Here is a 19,252-nt window from a genome sequence, read left to right as displayed (position 1 = left end):
CATAGCCAGGTGATTCTTTAGGGGGAAGAGCCCTCCTTAAAGGAGTGATCAGAATACAAACTGATCCAAATGATCCAAATCAAGTTATCAACAAATCATTGATACCATTGTGGTCATGCATTAATCTTGGTTCAAAGTGAAGATTCAAGTCTGGGACACATGGGGCAGGGAACAACCTTGGAATAGAGTCACAGCCAGCAAGGTGGGAAATAAGATGGTTAAACCCATTTCATCAATGCAAGAGAGCAGAGCTGGTTACTGAACCAATGTCAGGACTAAAAGAAGAATGTCTGGGAAGGAGAAGAGCTCAAGGGACAGGTTCACAGGTCAGGACAGGCTAGAGACAGAGAGTCTGGTCTGGCACAGTCGAGAATGTCTTGACAGAATTAAATCTCCAGAGCCACTGACTGAAGCACCTGTTCCTCCTGGTTCTGTCTGGCAGGGGTGGGACTAGCCTGCCTACTTCTCCAGAGGGTCCTGACACCAATCAATGAAGACCCACGGTAACACACATCCAACAGAGGGTACTCTGTCAGGCGGATGCACTGTCAACTTTGTATCTTTTTCTTTGTCATAAAGCTCTTGTGTTTACCAGTGCATTAAATATAACCCTGCAATAGAAAATCCTCATTTTCATGCTTGAAATACATTATCTAACGGCATATCTATTTGACTTTTACTACATGCCTTTCATTTCTCTAAGTGAGGTAATTGACCTTTACTTTGCTACCCTGTGGATTAAAAGGCTACACCACACTCTGCATTTGATATTTCCAATCCTGCAGGAGAGGCAATTTCCATTTGCTTTTGTTGCAGGGATGCTCTTCAGGCAGACCCTCAGATGAAGGAAACCTGAAGGCCTGGGACTGCATTGTGGCAGTTATTGTCACCATCTCATACGGCTTTTATTAGAAAAAGAACAGGTCACTTCATTTCTATGGCCGTTTCAATGGAATCCTAAAGACCTTGAGTCTGTTAGACTTCCAGAACCTTCTGCCTTAGTTTCAAATGACATATTCTTGCTCCCCGAGGATCTTGGATCAACAGCATCCTTCGGATTTGGTTTAAGCACCTCAAAGTTTAAAACTATGTCCAAACCATACAGTTTGTGAAAGAGAAAAATATTAGTGTTATTAGAAGATTCTAAGTTCTCTGTGACTGTCTGTACCGGAAACCTTTAGTATGATAATGTAGCACTGGTGCTACCTCTAACTCTGCCACCCAGGAATTTGGAAGATTTGCTTACCCTAGTGTCCCTTTAGCTCTCCCTCCCTCAACCAGAATGATGGCAGGAATAATGAAGATGATGATATGAAAATGAAGTTGGTGATAATTGTAGCATACGCTTGCTACATGCCAGGCCTGCCTTCAGACACTTCGAAGACAACAATGTGTTACTCTTCTTAGCAACCTTAGGAGGTAGGTACTGTTATTATCCAATTTTACAGATGAAGAAACTGAGGTCTATGAGAATTAAGTAACCTGTTCAAGTTTAACCTGCTAGCAAGTGGGGTAACCAGAATTTAAATTGAAGCACTTTGGAATAGCCAGGTAAAAGGTCTGGACACAAGTTTGGATTCTAATACATTTGGAAAAGTTGTTATACATAAGGAGGGTATTTTCCTAACTACCACCCAATTTCTAGGGCTTTTGTAGGCTTGATGTCTTAACTTCTAGAGTTTGAGATTCCTTTCTCAGTATCCCCAGACACATTCAGAAATCAGTGAAGCCTTATTCCGTAACGACAACTCCCTCCCAAGTGCCTGCTAAGGGTTTCCCAGACATAGATAATAGGTTTGGGAACATCTTCCTCCTGCAGAGACTCGTGGTTGATTACCAAGGTCTTTGACCTAACATCTCCTGGACAATCAGTGTCCTTCCTGTTGCCTGCCTTGCAGACTACTGACTCTCCTCTAGCTCCTTCCCTTCTGTCCTCATAGGTGTGGATCAAACACATGGATATAATCTAGATAGTGTATTTGGAAGTTAATTCCAGAAGGCACCGTGAGAGAATGGGGAAATAAAGCAGGAAGAGAGGTCCATAGAGGCCAGAAAACCCAAATATCCATTCCTTATGAGTAGGTTGCTCCTGGGAAATTGAATAACCTCTAGTTTGTTCAACTCATTGGCCAAGCAACATGCATGTTGAGGCAAAAGACCAGAGTCCAGGAAGCTAGCTATGCAGGGAACTGATTACAGTGCCCCTCAGTGAGGGGGAACAGCAAAATTTGACGGATAATGATGGTTCCACTACGTACTTTTTATCTCTTCATGAACAAAATTCTATTCCCTTCTCTTTCTCTTGCATCAGAGGACTTTGATAATCCATTAAAGCCAGAGTGGAAATCTTTGGCAATTAAAAGCAGGACAAAATGATCCCAATTTTGACACACTTGAAGAAAAAACAAGTTGCCTTACTGTGTTTAGTTTTTCTAATGGAAGAGAGCAGGTGAGAAGGGGCAGGTAATATGTGAAGAGCTAGACCACTGTATTTCCACATAAACACAAGTTTGGTTTCATATCCCACTGCATGTAAATGCCCTGGGGCTGCATAGTTATATGCAAAGTGAAGACAGTGATATATGCCTGTCTTTCTCACAAAGTTGCTATCTCCCTGAAATAAAACACTATTAGGAAAATATGCTTTAATGAATGCACATTTAAACATAGAATAGCCAGGTGTGGCAGCACACACCTGTAATCCTAGCAACTCAGGAAGCAAGAGAATGATAAATTCCAGGCCAGCCTCAATAACTTAGAATCTATCTCAAAATTAAAAATAAAAAATAAAAAGGGCTGGGGATGTAGCTTGGTGGTAGAGCACCCCTGGGTTCAATCTCCAGTACAATAAATAAATAAACATAGAATAAATTCAGAGGTGTGCTGGATAATTTATTGTTGTTATTGTCATTGTTATACCTCTCATCCTGCATTTCCACATTTCCATCATAAGAGGATGGAATTTGATAATTCTTACAATAAGCTCACTACCCAGAAGACCACATGAAAGCCTGTGTTCAGAAATGAGAGAGTTATGACTGCCTATCACATCCTGTTCCCATTCCTCCACAGGAGAGTGCCTCACCCTGCAACAGAGGCACTTTTCATCTTTCTATTAAGCATGAAACAAAAATGAGAAAATATAATTACCCTAGAGTACTTGAATTGAAACAACAGGTCCCTGCTTTCTGTGGACAATATTCAACCACAAGATCTTATATATTGTGAATGTTAACAAATATTTCACAATGATTAATGATGACATCAGACAGAAACTAACTGATGGAATATCTGCTTATGAGTGATTTATGATGACATTTGACATCATCTCATTCAAGTCACAACAAAATCAAATTAATAGCCGGGCACGGTGGCACACACCTATAATCCCAACAGCTTTGGAGGATGAGGCTTGAGGATCACAATTTCGAGGCCAGCCTCAATGACTTAGTGAGAACATATCTCAAAATAAAATTAAAAGAAAAAGAAATAAAGAGAATATAGCTTATTGTTGTCTCTATTCAATAGTGAGGAACTAGATTTATAGAAGCAAATCCACTGGCCTAAGGTCAAACCTCTTAAACGTAAACAAGGGTAGATTCAAATCCTCTAAAATATAACACTATTAACCTTAACTTTTAAATCCAGTTCAATTTTTTACACACACTTAAACACACATACACACACAATCTAAGCATCATATCAAATTAGAACTGGACTGGGTTCTAGTGAGTTCTAAAATTGTCTAGAGTAACGCCCACCTCCTACTGATAATATTTCTCCACTTACCAACACTAAATCATTTGCAGAAAAATCTTGTTGGCCCAACTTATATTTCTAAGCTGGGCTATCAGTGTCAACTTGCTGCCCAATCCAGATCTTTAACTGCTTTGGAGTCACACATCCAATCTAGGTCAGTCAACATGAGAGCTGGTGTAATCAAAGAAAAGTAACATGGTATAACCTTGTTCTAGTGGGTTGTGTTACTCAAGATCATTTGGTTACAAGTGAAAGAACAAACAATTTAAATTTGTTTAAATAAGATATAGACTATTTTGTTTCATACAACTAGGAATCTAGAACACAACGAGATTCAACAAAGCTAGAACATGGGTTGCTTAAGGTCATCAGCATGTTTTCCCTCCCTTTTGATTTTACTCGCTTCTGCCTTTACTTTATTCTGAGTTCAGATTCCTCATACTCTGGCCAAGATTATCTTGAGAGTTTCCAGGTTTGCCTTCTACCAGCTTAGTTAATAGTATAATATGAACAAGGACTTCTCTCTCTCTCTCTCTCATGACCTCAGCAAAAGTCCCAGGGCTAGTTTCCACAAAAAGTAGATCATGTTCTCATCTTTGAACCAATCAAATTATCTAGAAAGATTGAAAGGGTTGATATACTGAGTGTGATTTTTCTGCTGATCCTAGAACTGAAAGACTTAGTCTTCTACCAAAACCACTTAGCATCAGAATGAGGAGGGATGGGCCAAAAGTGTTGTTACCCAAGAAGAAAGAAAGGATTCAAGACCTGCATACAGTACATGCACTCACTACAATTTAGATATTGCCAGAAGATGGGGTCAATTTAGTAGCCCATATGGGGCATTTGTCAAACATGAACCAAACTCTTCACATTTCAAAGAAATTTGCCCCCAAAGGCCAGACTAGATCATTGTGTTAGTCAGTTTTTTGTCAATAAATGAGATAATTAAGTTATAAAGAGAAATCTCATAATTTTGAGGTTTCCAGCCTAAGATCAATTGGCCTCACCATTTTGGATCTATTGCGAGGCAACACATCATGGTGGAAACAGGTACAGGAGCAAATCTGCTTTCATCCTGGTCAGGAGCAACAAAGAGAGAGGAAAAGGAAGGAACCAGGGTCTTCTTTCCCCCTTGAGGTTATGACCTTAAAAGGTATCCCACTATGCCCTATCTCCAGAAGGTTCCACCCTAGGAACCAAGGACCTTTTGGGACATTTAAGATTCAAACTACAGACCCACCCAAAGTGAATTAGCTACTTAGTGATGAAACCCTGGTCATTTGATCACATATCACTTAACTCTAAAACAATCACAATTCACATTCAATTATTTAAAATTTTACTCTTTGTTAAGACATTCGCATACATTTGGTGCAGATACCTCCTCTGAATGTCTAATCATACAATTGGAAAGACTCCCTGCATTGATGGAAATTACAGCAATGTAGATAAATCCAGTAACCACTGTCTGTTTTTTCTTGTCTATGTCCTATCTCTTGGATCATCTCACAACTCATGGCTATTCTTCATTCTGTTTCTAGGGTTCTTTGTTTTCTTGCTTTAGAGTCTTCATTTCTAATCTTAACTGGCACAATTTGGGTCATTGGTCATGGCAAGTAGGATCAAGGTCCTTTGGTGAATACAGGTTTTATTTCTTTTTTATTTTCTCTCTGTGTGTGATTTTATTTCCTTTGTCCTTAAAATTTCAACTTTTTCAAGGCTTGTTAACAAAAGTAGGCCACAAAATAAGGGGGAAAAAAACAAAGGCTTTGCTAGGTGCAGTCTGCTCTCTTGGATATTATTTTGTTTCTCAGGAAGGGAGAATTAGAAGAAAGCTATTTCCCCCAATTTTCCATACCACCCATGGGAATCTAATTCAATTTTCTTTCAAATTTTGTAGTGAAAAGTAAAAGTATAGAATAAGGCTGCTGTAGTGAAATAGTATTCTTTTACACAGGTTTGACTTTTTAGCCTCTTTAGTCATAGAGCTATTTGTTCAGCCTGCTCCATTTTTAATCAGACTCTAATGTAAGCATCTGAAGAAATAAGCCTTTTTTAAGTGGACCAGAATACATATTTAGGAGCTTTCCAAACCTGACAATTTAACTTGCTAAAGGAATCCTAAAATGTCAGATGGCTAAGGTGTCAGCCCTCTAGCCAGCAACTGACTTCACTCTGTGGTTTTGCAAACCCCAAGAGAACATTGGGTTTTTCCCACCCTATTTTTCTTTTATTCCAACTTCCTCTAGAAAGAAAGGGAAAATTATATTGTTTAATGCAACAAAGTATATAAGAAATTATCATGGGTTAGTTCACATCAAATTGGAAATAAAAAGCTGGGTAAAAGAGACATTTCACTTATGTGGTTCTATAAAGAGAAAAAAAAAAAGTCTACTATAGCGATTGATTACCTGAGACCTCAGAATGGATAAGATGTGTGAAAATTGCTTGAGTGATTCAAATCAATCTTTATAATTGCTAGGAATATTTCAAATCATTCTTCACAGCAACCTATATTTTAGGTTTTAAGTGGTCCCACGTAAAAGCTGAGGAAACTCAGTTGGGGCACCCAGCAGGTTCATAGTGGAGTCAGGACTAGAACTCCGGATCCTCTTTCTGCAGAGTCTAAGCATGCAAAACCATGCTGCCTTACTGTAAGTCTGGACACTTGAACTCTGATTATCTGTGTTTCTGGGACTCAGACCCCTAAGTTTTCTGTTTCTTCAAAAAGTCATGCAACATAAATTGCACCACCCATGTATATATATTGAACATCTGGGGTCATCTATTAATTGCTAATTGGTATTGAGTCAGCTTAGTTTTAAATTAACAAGTTCTTTACCTCCCAATGTTCAGAACAATTGCTCATGCAGAAAAGTGTGGCAGTCTGGATTTCAGGAATTATCTTGTTAGAGCCTTCATCCTTCAGGACCCCTTACCTAATCAGATACCTGTGAGTTTCATAAATGGTCACACAGCACCATCATATCCCAGCACCAATCTCAGACAGTGCATTATCTCAAATTTATAAGCTCCTATTTTTATTTTAATGTCAGGGTACTCTAACCTCCCTAACTAGCTTGAAAATAGAAAAGGGCTATTTTTAATATTATCTAAAATAACCAGCAGTTTAGTGAATCACGTAGCCTGATACTTCACTATTGGCAAGTTTAGGGTCTCCAGTAAGGTTTAAAGAGAACTTTAAGAGGGTTTTCAAAATGACAGGATCTCTAAGTCATTTATTTCCTAAATGTACAAAAAGACTTTCTAGTCCTTATTCCATCAAATTTTGGGGGCAAACCAATTGCCTTATATATTAAAAAGAAAGAAAGAAAAGACAAGACCAGACTATAAGATCACAGTGTCTGTGAAGAACCGATCAAAATTGTCATTTTTACTTTATACTTTCAGAGAAAACTGTGTAGCAGTTGATTTCTCTGCTTTCATAAAAAAAAAAAAGTCTATACCACTTTACAAAAATAATTCTCCCAAAAACAGAGCTCAAGAGAGGAAAACCCCTTCAACCAGCGACTGTGTAGATATTCCCTAGACTTGTGAATGAAGGCTCAAGAACTATATGGAAACCTGCCCTCTTGACTTGCAGGCTGCTTCCTAGAGTCCTCATGCCCTTTGTTTGGTGTGAGCTTCTCTTATAGCCCAGGAATCTAAACATAGGTTGGTTGTCCATATTCTCTATTAGTGATTAAATGTATAACTGCTTTCAAAAACTTATGTTATAAACCACTCTCCATTTCACATTGAACTTCGTGTAATTGTATAGTTTTGGGAAAATTACATCTTCTGAAAACATTTTTGCTTACCAGTGATAAGCTAGCTTCAGAGTTTATTTTTATTAATGAAGGACATATTAGTAGACTGCTGGAAAGATGAGAGCCCTCTCTTTCCTCATGGGACCATGATCAGGTCAGGCCCATTTGACATCTAATGATCTTGACTTTTGTTGTAATATTGTGCTTAATAATATAAATGATAATAAAAGTAACATGTAGTAAATGCTCACTATATCTCTGTGCCCAGATGTAGGTTAAGATGTACTCAGCTTTATAGTGCCTTAAACCAAGTGGATGTTTACTTCTCTCTCCTTGTACCTGGTAGGAAAGTGCTGGGGTGTTAGCTTATGCTCCATACCCCCTCATTGTCCCACCTTCCCCTAGCCTCACTGGTCATTGCCTGAAAGCTAATGTACCCCTCAGTTACAATAATGTACATAAAATATCTGTTACAGTTCCAGGTACATAATTAGCCTTGGTAAGTGTTGCCTTTTGTATTAAACAGCTTTCCAACATGTTAATGAAATACTTGAGGTAATTAAATTACAAGACAAAAAGGTTATTTTTAAACTGGCTCACAGTTTTGGAGGTTTCTACCTATAATCAAGTGGCGGGTTGCTTTGGGCTCCTAATGAGGCAGCGCTTGATGGTGGGAGCACATGCAAGAGCCATACCACTCACATCAGGGCAGGAAGCAAAAGAGAGAGCCAGAGAGGGCCAGGGTCCCACAATTTCCTTTGAGGGTAAGCCCTCAATGAACTAGACCCTCCCACTGGGCCTCATCTTTTAAAGGTTCTACCACCTCCCAGTAGTGCCACCCTGGGGACTGTGCCTTCAAGATGTGGACCTTTGAAGGATAATTACCCAAACCATATCAGCTTTATTTCTTCCACTTCCCTTCAATGGTAGAAGCTGCCTTCTGCTGGTTTAGGGCAAAGCATCCTCATCAGTATAGACAACTAAGTGTTATTAGCCCTTCCCAATATTGTCATAATTAGATATAGAAAGTATTGCCCTGTTTATGATCTGTAGCTGTCCTATAGGTGTCTTCTTCCCTATTCAACAGATTGCATGTTCTTAGAAACCTATGTTTTATACTGTTTTTGAATCCCTATGGAACCTCTGAAGCTGTTCTCCATAGATTATCATTAACTAATACCTGAAGAATGAATCATTTAACCCAGTCAGTAGTAGTAGCTGTAGTAATTAAAGAAATAATAATAATAATTGAAACTAACATTTATTCAGAACGTTGTGTTAGCTACTGTTCTAAAGGCTTATTTGCATAATTTTGTTCACTCCTTTGACACGTGAGCATCTGTTGTCCCTGATTTTCCAGTGAAGCTACCAAGGCTCAGTCACACTTAGGAAGATACAATGCCCTCTGTCCTAATGAGAGCAAAGTTTTGAAGGTAGGCTGACCGCAGTCACAACCACTGTTCTATTTTGTAGAATATTCAAATATTCAAATGCACCATCTATAATTATTAATGCAAATCTAATGGGATCGTTGTGAGCTTTGTATAAAATAATGTATGGAACATGCAAAGAGCCTTTGCACAGGTGCTTGGAAGTACTCAGTCAGCGTTAGCTCTGTTCAGCTGCTCATATGGTCCTACCACAGTAAGTGGCAAAGGCAGAGTTTGAACTCAGACTGTCCAATTCCAGCATTATAACTCACGATCTCTAAGTTATATTGCTGAAAATCTCCATTTCAAATAACGTGTTGAGATAGGAGCCAGAAATTCATGCATCAATGTAAAGAAAAAGATTAAGGGTGCACAGGCAGAAAAAATATGCAAGAGGTATTGTATAATTGATTACCATTTTAAAAAAGATATTTACAGAGCTCCAGTGTTGGTGCTAACACTTTTTCATAAAGCATTTGCATAATTAGTGCCAACCTAAGGCAAGAGGTGTAACAGAAGCAGATCCAGGTAGTGTCTGGAAGGTGCCTTTCTGTGGTGGTGGGAAAGAGGGTGTTGGTACACCAATGTATTAGGAATGTTGCCCATTAATATAAATAAATAATGACTATCTTCTCTGTGCAACTTGTAGAAAGCATAGTGTCAGTGAACACAGTGCTGGGGTCTTCTTCTGGGCCTTGAAAGAGCTCTGAAGCTTAAACTTCATTCACTTCATAGTGAAGACTCCTCTGGAGCAAGGTGGCCACAGCCCTGGCTGGCTAGTCAGTGCACCTGGTCTCCCTTCCTGTTTTGCTTCTCAAAGAGTCAGTTTTTCTTGTCTCAGAACCTCTATTTGAAGCATTAGTAATAGACTATACAGACCTCTAACTGGCAGGAAATGCTGGCGGATAACACACTTCCCAGAATAGATATATTAAGTTATAAAGAAAAACCAGGCAGACTGCATGGGTTTTTCATACCTACTGGCAGGTGGCACAGAACTAAATGTTGGAGCCTTTTTATAAGCAAGATTAAATTGACTCATGACAGCTGGTCACTAAAATACAGGAAGTATAGACCTGTTTGGAAGCAAGAACACACTGGTGTTCATTAAGTTTGCATCACAGAATAAACTCACTCTTTCTTTAATCTATCTTAGTGAGGCCCTTGTTTGACAGTGTCTGTCGTTTGTCACTTGCTCACAAGCAGATCTTCAGGGTACATGCAGGTCAATTTGTGCTGTCTGCAGTGTCTTACTATGAGGTTCATGTGTATCTACAGAACTGGTGAGTAGGCTTGGCCCTCCAGAATTTCAGATGTTCACGGTTAGTGTAGGCTTCTAGGTCTCCACTTGTACTGTTCCTTCCCTACCTAATGTGGCAGTAGACCTGGGCATTGGATGGCCATGGATATGGATAATGAATCTGTCAGAGACTAGTGGGATGTCAAAGAAACCTGCCCTCCACCCATCACAAGGCTGAAGGTCACAATTCCAGGAATTGAGAGCAATCTCCCAGCACTGTGAGAGCCATTTCTTTCCTTTGCAGAAAAAGTCATTCTGGCAAGGACTCTAAATAAAGGACATCAGCTTCTGATTAGAACGAGAGTGATGGGAATAAACTGAGCTGCGAAAAATTAAAGCGAACTGTTTCCAAATACCAGCCAGTGTCATGGTGCCTCAGCCTTCACTTTCAATGCTTTGCCCCAGAATAGCATTGTGACACAGTGAGTGAGGAAAAATAGCCCCAAAGTTGCTTGAGATCCACAGGCTTCCTGCTGGGAGAGTTAAAGTTTTACCCAGTGCCCAAGCAGTGCTCCCCTAAACTTCAACTAAACTAAGGTGGTCATCCTTGCATGAGAGTTGAAGCTAAAATACATGCATAAATGAATAATGGTGCTACACAAATGCTTTTTCTCTCCCTTGACTGTGTTCTATTCCTGGGTCTTCAAGGATTGTTTTAAAGTAGCTCTTACGTTCAGTTTCAGTCATTTGGTGAATTTTCTACAGTATAAATTAAATTGGGTTTGCCAGCTCTCACCAGTGTTATAGAATTCTCTTTGCCCAATATAAGGTTAGTAATAATGACAACTAATAATGAGAGCATGTGGCAGTTTTGAGTATACATCATGGAGAGCTTGACTTGGTATAATGATCATGAATTCTCTATTATCAGTCCATTGCCGTACTAGACATGGTAGAACATGCATGTGAAGTTTCTACTTTCAGGGAGTTTATGTGTTCATTTGTTTAATCACCAGATTTTTTTGAGCACCTACTAAGTGTCAAGCACCTTGACACATATGAGGGATTTTGCAATAAATAAGGAAGATATGACTGCTGCCTCCAAGGAACTTGTGCTCAAGTGAGGGCAATGGAAAAATAAGCGATTAAAATGCAGCTTTATTATGCAAATAGTTTTGCCTAGTGTCATAGAAGCACACTGTAAATGCATCCTAGAAGGCTGGAAAACATTCAGATAGTTGATCATTAGATTTATTTTTATTTACTTATTTTTCTGCTGTCCTAGAGATCAGTCAGGGCCTCATACATACTAGGCATGCACTAAACTATATCCCAACCTAGCAGACTTTTTTTTTAAATATCAATTAGGGGTCAGGCACTGAGATAACCAAGTTAACATCTAAAGGAAAGAATTATCCAAATAAAAGAGGTTGGGGTGGGTAGGTAGGTAGAATGGTGTAGACAGAAGAAATAGCTTATAAGATTACCCAAAGGTAAAGGTTGAAGTTAGTGTAGAGTCAGGAGTTGTACCAGGAAACTGGAGGAGGGACTTGTGAGCCATGACAAGGAGGGCCGACTCTACCCTGAGGATGATAGGAAATGGAACCGGCAGTATAGTTCAAAGGCAGAAGTGACCCAAAAACATCTGAGTAAAAGATTGATCTTATTATCGTGTTGAGATTGGGTAGAGAGAAGTGTGACTGGACATTGACTTCTGTTTAGAAGCTGCTGGAATAGACCAGGTCCCAGGCCATTATGATCATAACCAGAGAAAGTCACAGCTAGATCTGTATGAGTTTGAGAGAATGAATTTTCTCAGAATGGAAAGTTCAGGACTTGGTGAGAGATTGAGCAATCACAGGTCAGATGTGTTTTAAAGGGAGAGGAAGGAGTCATTCTTGGCAAACTGTGTGGAAGGTGAAACAACTTATTGAGACATAATTTCCTGAGACTGAAAACACAGGAGGAAGAAGAGGTAAAGGAGAAAAACCAAAGAGTTCATGTTGAGCTTCATGTGTCCAGGGGGATTTATTTTTTTAATCTGGGGAAGGAATATGTAGGGAACATTCCTCAAGCTCATCTGACAGCAGTCACTAAGTAAGCCAAACAGTCTGGACAGATAAACTGAGGTAATGTTAAAGACTCGCCATGGAATGAAGGTCTTTGCAGTTGCTGAGGCTGAGTTTGAACTGAGGGGAGGCCTTGCCCTGTCATGCATCCCAGAAAGCTGTGATGTGAGCTCGCCCATGCTGCCTTGCCTCATGCTGTGTGCTGGAGCTTGCCATTCCCCTAGTCCTTTGTCTCAGACCTGTTGCTGGGCAGAATTGCTTAGGCATGCTTGGTTTGTTTACACTACCTGGACCCTCTACGTATAGTTCACCTATAGGCTGACTCTGTTATACTTTAACAAGTATGTTAACCTGATTGTACAATGTGCCTATGTATGTCCTGTGCAACCCTAAATAAAATTAGATCCGTGCCTTCAGAACTGGATCTCCGATGCCTGAGTAAGCACACTCGGTAAGGTTAAGTAGGGTAGGCATTGTTTGTCCTCACCCACAGCAAACCCGTCTCTGAACATCTACCCACATAGGGACTTGCTGACATTCCTCCTTGCTGATGTTCTTCAGGTCGGGTGAGTGATGCTCCGTAATGGGTAATTTACCTCCTTCAGAGAAGGAGCCTCAAGTGAATGCTTTGAAAGGATTATTGCAGAGCAGGCGAGTTAAGGTGTCCGAAAAGGAGCAATTAGCATGTTGGGAAAAGGTTCAAAAGATAGCTCCTTGCATTTCTGCGGCTCAGAACTGGGAACCCAAAGTTTGGAGAAAAGTTTTATATGTTGCTAGGAAGGCAGAAGTGAGAGAAGGTTTAGTCCCACCAGCACTGTTTTATCTTATAATGATAGCAATTTATGACTGTTTAAAGGGAGTTCTGACAGAGAATGCAGATCCAGAAAGTTTACTTTCTTGGACTTTAGAAGAAAGTAAAACAAACCTGTAGTTCAGCCTGGGGAACATGGCGGGGGACCAGGCGGAGATAGTAAAAGATAGCCCCCTCAAGCTACTCCTCTTTGTTCTACGCAAGTAACTAGAGAACAGGACATTCCTCAGCTGCTGCAAAGACCTTCATTCCATGGAGAGTCTTTACCATTACCTCAGTTTCTCTGTTCAGACTGTTTGGCTTACTTAGACCATGGTGTCAGTGACTGCTGTCAGATAAGCCTGAGGAATGTTCCCTGCAGGAATCCAGTGTTTTGCATGTGCTAGTGCTCTACCTCTGAGCTAAAGCCCCAGCTCTTATTATTTTATTTTGAGACAAAGTCTCACTAAGTTGCCCAGTCTAGCCTAAAACTTGCAATCCTCCTTACTCAGCCTCCCAAGAAGCTGGAGTCACTACATCTGGAGGCATTTTGATGAATAAATCTGAAACCTAGGAGATAGAACAGTGATGCAGATACAGATGCAGGATTTATTGATACATTAGTCAGATATTCTTCACCTGGTGATAAGAAAAGGGAGTTCTTTATTCCCTCCAGGAAACAGAACATCTCTGAATCTTTTAAAATGTTTTCCAATGCTTGGATTTACTCTGTATTTTTTACTTGAGAGTTGAGGAGGAAGAGAATACAAAACTGCTTGAAAAGGTCTATAGCTCAAAGGAAAATGAGGACCAGAGAAGGAAAATGAAGGGATAAATAGGTAAGAGTGCCCCAGGAGAGTGAGCTGGCAGTGCTGGGCCAGAACCCAAAGAACAGCATGGGCAGAAGGCAGGCAGAAGGGGATCCTTGAAATAAGCTGGAGTGTCCAGTGAGGAAAGCATCAGGGGAAAGGAGTGGTCCAGAGTCAGTAACACTGGGGTCAAATACCAAGAGGAAAAGTATCCATTGGATTTTCAACATGTGTAGGTGCTCTTGAGAGTGAGAGAGAGAGAGGGAGAGATGAATAAATGGAAATGGCAAAGGTAGGAAATTCAAAGGAGAGAGGAGAGTGTTAAGGAAGGAAGACCATAGAAGACCAGGCACAAGGTTCATATTTACATACCCTACCTATAAGATGGGGGAGGCTGTGCAACAAGTAAAAGGAAAAAAATCCAAAAGCACAAAGAACCTTAGTGTAACAATGTAACAATTAATCAAACCAAACACACAGAAGTAATTAACAAAATTAAAAGAGTAGAGCTCTGGGTATCTACAGGGGTCAGAAAAGATTTTAGGGAAGGGTAAATGGAGCATGGTGGCATACACCTGTAATCCCATCCACTCATGAGGCAGAGGCAGGAGGATTGCAAGTCCAGGCCAAAGTAGGCAATTTAGAGAGAACCCCCCACCTAAAATATATATATATATATATATATTAAGTAAGGCTTATAAATTGAATGAGTGGAGGCTTGAATGTGTAATAAGCTTTCAGAAGCTTTCAGACAGGTGAGGATGGGCGATTCATTGGAAGAAATCTGAGAAAAATAATACCAAATTCATTTTTTCTCCTTTCACCTTCTATTATTCAAATAATATTTTTCAGTTACTATCATATGTTTAGAATGGCAATTGACTATAGTTCAGAGAGTGGCCACAAGCATGAAATGATGAATGGTTATAAAATATTTAATCCAATTTACAATTACTAGTAGCATTCTTGGTCTTCACACATGAAACCAGCACATTCTTTGGGGTCACACTGTTCATTTCCTCATTTGGAATTTTTAACACCAGATAGGGTGCTAAGTCAGTGTCAGCCGGCACTTCTATCACTTAGGTTTCAAACATCCTCCATATATATAAACACACCCATAAATAAAAGTGCTAATGTTGAGAAGGAGAAAGATCCTTTAATAAACAAAGTAGCACAAGTTACTGCCTGTGTGTAGGATATTATTATAGGACTCAGCTCATAATTAAACACTATGTATTTAACTAAATTATTTTTTCTCCTGTCTTTTTAAAAGACTGTGAAAATGTTAATTTCAAAAGTGCTGTTTATATGTTTAAATTAAATAGATATTGTTTAAGTGGCAACCTTCCAGTTTATTGCAGATCACAAGTATGCAGAGGGCAGAGTGTAGCTAGAACTATTTCAAATTGTCACAGACCTTAAGGAAGTTTGGTCTTCCCAAGAGATCTGAGCAGATGACTGCTGCTTTCAGAGTTACACCTTCTCATTAGACAAGAGCCCAAAAGCTCTCAGCAATGGTCTTAGCCATTCCTTCTCTTCCTTGATGCAAGCATGGGTCAGTGTTCCAAACAGTTCATCAGAGGAGAAATTATGCTATACCGACATTATAGAAACCAGTATCAGTTGTTAAGGAATTTCATTTCCCTACCTAAGAAAGAATATTCTATTGTATTTCCCAGTTCACAGCATCCGCCCATAAAGAAAAATATAAATACTACAGTATTTCTTTATCACTATGAAACTTGAGTTTCTATATTTCTGTTCTTGTTCCTAGAAGAAGCAGGCTCATTTGTACACATAGACACACACACACACATACACACACACACACCATTTCAATTTCATGTTTTGACTCTGGCACTTCTTGATAATTTGTCCGGGTGCCCAGGCTCTCTTTGTGTGGGCACTTCTCTTCCAACATACATTATTCTGACCTCTGGTCATGGTCATTCTGTCAACTTGGGTTTCACCTTTCCAGTGGCCCATGCTTGGTATGATAAAATTTAAAACCCTGCTGCATCAACAAATATCAGGTTGGCCTTTGCAATTTTATAGTCAAAGACTTCAAATATGGGAATGCATCTTTTGTGGAAATTGCATATACCATTGTTGCCTCTCATATATCACAGTTTTATTCAGAGACAGCAAAGGCAAAGCCTTCCCTAATGACTTCAAACCCCTGCCATACATGGGGTTTTATTTTCTAGAATTCTAAGCATCTTTTATTAGAATAATTTGGCCTGCTTCTGAGGGACTTTTGTGATGACCTTATTTGTTGTGAGTGGAAAATCTGAGGATTACTGTCTCACCTCCCCCCAGATTGGTTAGAGGACTTGGTAAGAAAAGTCTTCTGATCTGAGAAAATGTCATTTTGAGCCCATAATGAAAACATCTGATTAAACCTGTTGGGTCTACAGAGTAAAGTGGAATAGCAAATTGTTTCAATGCTTATATTCTTTACAAACAAAAAAATTGCCCTAATGATTTGAAGAATAGAGAAGATAATATTGTTCTTTAAAACCAGATGAACTCAGACAAAATTGTCAAAGATTTGATAATGTCACAGAAAAACCTCTCCCTCATGGCAATATTTTGGACACCTGTTGAAAACTCCTGATTTCCGAGCATAGATGTTTGGTGAGAACTTCAGGCCCTCCCCAAATGACTGGGATTAGACTTCTTCAAAGTGTAGAAGGAAGACAGGCCGTACCAGAAGAGTCCCCTCCCACAAAACGCACTTGTTGAAAAGATTCTGAGGACTGGGCCTGCAAATCTACCTTTACTGAACTCCTCTGTGCAGCAGTAAAGCACTGCACAGTCTGAGAGCCATGACCCCAGGAGCTAGACCACTCAGACCAACCTGACTGACAGTGAACTCTTTGTCTCTCTCTGCCTAGGTGCAAGTGTAATCTCCATGCCACTGTGTGTGTGTATGACAACAGCAAACTGACATGTGAATGTGAGCACAACACTACAGGTCCAGACTGTGGGAAATGCAAGAAGAATTATCAGGGCCGACCTTGGAGTCCAGGCTCGTATCTCCCCATCCCCAAAGGCACTGCAAATACCTGTGAGTAGCTTTGCTCCATAACTCCAATGTTCTGTGCATGATGAGCTGATAGTTCCTCTCAATTTCACTTGAAATTGTGATGTTACTCCTCTAACGCATCATCCCACTCCTTCCAAATGCAGCTTAAGTTTTAGTCCCTATTGTACCCTTTGTTATCATGTTTTAGCACTTCTGATCACCTGTTAAAATCAGTCTTCGAGCTCCTCATTAACTATTCTGGGAAATGTTTCTTAAAAATCACAGAAGCAATGTTTTCCAAGTGGATCAAATAGGAGGTGATTTTCCTCTTTTTCCAAGTTAATTTCCTCTTGAAATAGCAAAAATCTTGAAAACTCTCAATCCTAACTGACCATAAAATACTTTCAGAAATTTTTGGGAGTATTTGCAAATCCAATGCCCACCTAGGTAAACCAAGAGACGCACGCATGTTCCAGAAGCAGTTTCCCTGTCTAGTTTCAGTTAGGTTCTAGCACTGCCCAGTGGAATAACTGACTTCTCCCAATCTCTAGCAGTTGAGCCACGTCTGCCACGGTTGCTGTGGGGAGAGGCTGCTTCTAGATAAAAAGCATGACTGTAGAGCCTCTGGGTACCAGGGGGCTTTCTTATGTGTGTGAAAAAGCACAGGTATTATCTGTGCTCACAGGAGCTGTGTGAGATGCCCCAGCACCACTAATGTGTGTGTATGAAATCCCTGAATATCCATCCAAAGGAGATCTGACTCTGACAGGCTCAAGGAAATGCAATTATTTCCTAAATAATTTGCCAAATTCCATGGATGGAATGATTAGCCACCTGCAAAAGCCCAAGGTTAGCTTGCTTTCAAAAGCAAAGAAAGGGCGAGGTTAGTATATACCCATGCAGTGAGAAGTAAAGAGAACAGCAGGACAATATGCACTGGAGAATGAGAACTTGAAAAGCCACTGGCTCTGTGCAAGGCTAAGAATGTTATCAGGCACTTCAAAGCTGCAGCTGTGAGAAACCAAACCTAAAAACTAATATCACAAGAACCAGGACTTTATCAAGTTAAGTGTAAGAGTAATGGACCAAGTAACAAGCCATGAAGTGTGGGGACATGAAATTATGATAAAATTTCTGTGAAGCTGAAAAAAATCCCTTAAAAGGTTAAAAAAAACTCTTTGTAAGAGTGTTCAGTTTCTTTTTACATTGAAGAAAAAAAACTGACTTCTTACTCCTAAAATTAATACATTAAATCTCTGTTGAACAAAAATGTTGATTTTTCAAGGCAAGTTTGTTAATGGAGACTCAACTGTGGAGAACCAGAGACTACAAACTTGGAAGATATCTCACGAGGTTATTTATTATAATACCCTGTGACTGGCTACCTGACAACCCCCTCTCACCACAGTTGTCAAATTTAGTTTAAAGCTTTCCCAAAAGGAAAATGGCTCAGATTTCATTTTCAGGATCTACTGCATTCTTTAGTGGGACAGATGAAAGAGAACGAAGTTCAAAGACACTTGCTAGCACCCTGGCTCATCCTGGGGGCAGGTTGACTTGCCAAGGCCACCAGAGAAGCAACTGGGGTCAGCTGCTATTGAAAGCATTAGCTTCACTCCTAACAGGACCTTCTGTCCATAATTGTGCTTCAAAGACTTGTTTATTTCAAGACATTTTCACTGGGAAGAATTTTTCATTTCAGCCAAGCTTTCTCATAGAAATGGATGTCTTGCTATATACTCCATGGAAATGACTTACATAAAGCCTAACTCTACATATTTAAGATTACCAAGTCAATCCCTTGTCAAATGAATGCCATCTCCTTTGATTTGCCTTGTCCGTTCATCCCCTGGTTTTTATTGACCTTCTCTGGACTTCTGAACTTTTCCACATCTCTGTTAAAAAAGGAAAGTGACAGATGAACCCAGTGGTCAGGAGAGTTCAGTTCAATGTTTCAGTCACCAATATGGCAGAGATTTGATGATCAGTTTTAGAGATTCTCTGAAATGGTCTAGTCCTACAACAAACAAATCTCTGACAGATCAAACTGTGTTTAAAATACACAAGGATGGCAGTAAGCAATTTACTAGTTTGGTACACATGTTCTAGAATCAACATTTACTAGCTGTGTGACCTTGAAAAAGTTAAGTCACCCTCTCCCATACTCTGTCTCCCTTCCATAATGTGAAGATAATAAAAGTTGTTACCTCACAAGGATTTTGAGAGGATTGAATAAGCTAATGCATGCAATATGTTTAGCATAACACCTGTCACAAAGTAAGTGTTCAAAAATACTTTATTTTTAGGATATTTTTCATAAGGCAGTCTTGCCCATTGCCGGACAGTTTTAA

General features: G+C 39.7%; 1 protein-coding gene across 5 annotated transcripts in view; it reads left to right on the top strand.

Moving 5' to 3' along the window:
• The window catches only part of Ntng1 (netrin G1), a 319,935-nt gene that overhangs the window by 216,624 nt on the left and 84,059 nt on the right, over positions 1-19,252 (top strand). For all 5 annotated transcript variants that reach the window (XM_047523631.1, XM_047523628.1, XM_047523630.1 and 2 more), the window contains exon 3: positions 16,771-16,943. In XM_047523631.1, the coding sequence (XP_047379587.1) occupies positions 16,771-16,943 (173 nt within the window). The remainder of the gene's footprint in view (positions 1-16,770; positions 16,944-19,252) is intronic.

The sequence above is a fragment of the Sciurus carolinensis genome, chromosome 1 (assembly GCF_902686445.1).
Source record: "Sciurus carolinensis chromosome 1, mSciCar1.2, whole genome shotgun sequence".
In the NCBI taxonomy this organism is placed as follows: domain Eukaryota; kingdom Metazoa; phylum Chordata; class Mammalia; order Rodentia; family Sciuridae; genus Sciurus; species Sciurus carolinensis.
The sequence above is the reverse complement of the archived record's forward strand: the minus strand, read 5'-3'. Positions and strand labels throughout refer to the sequence as shown.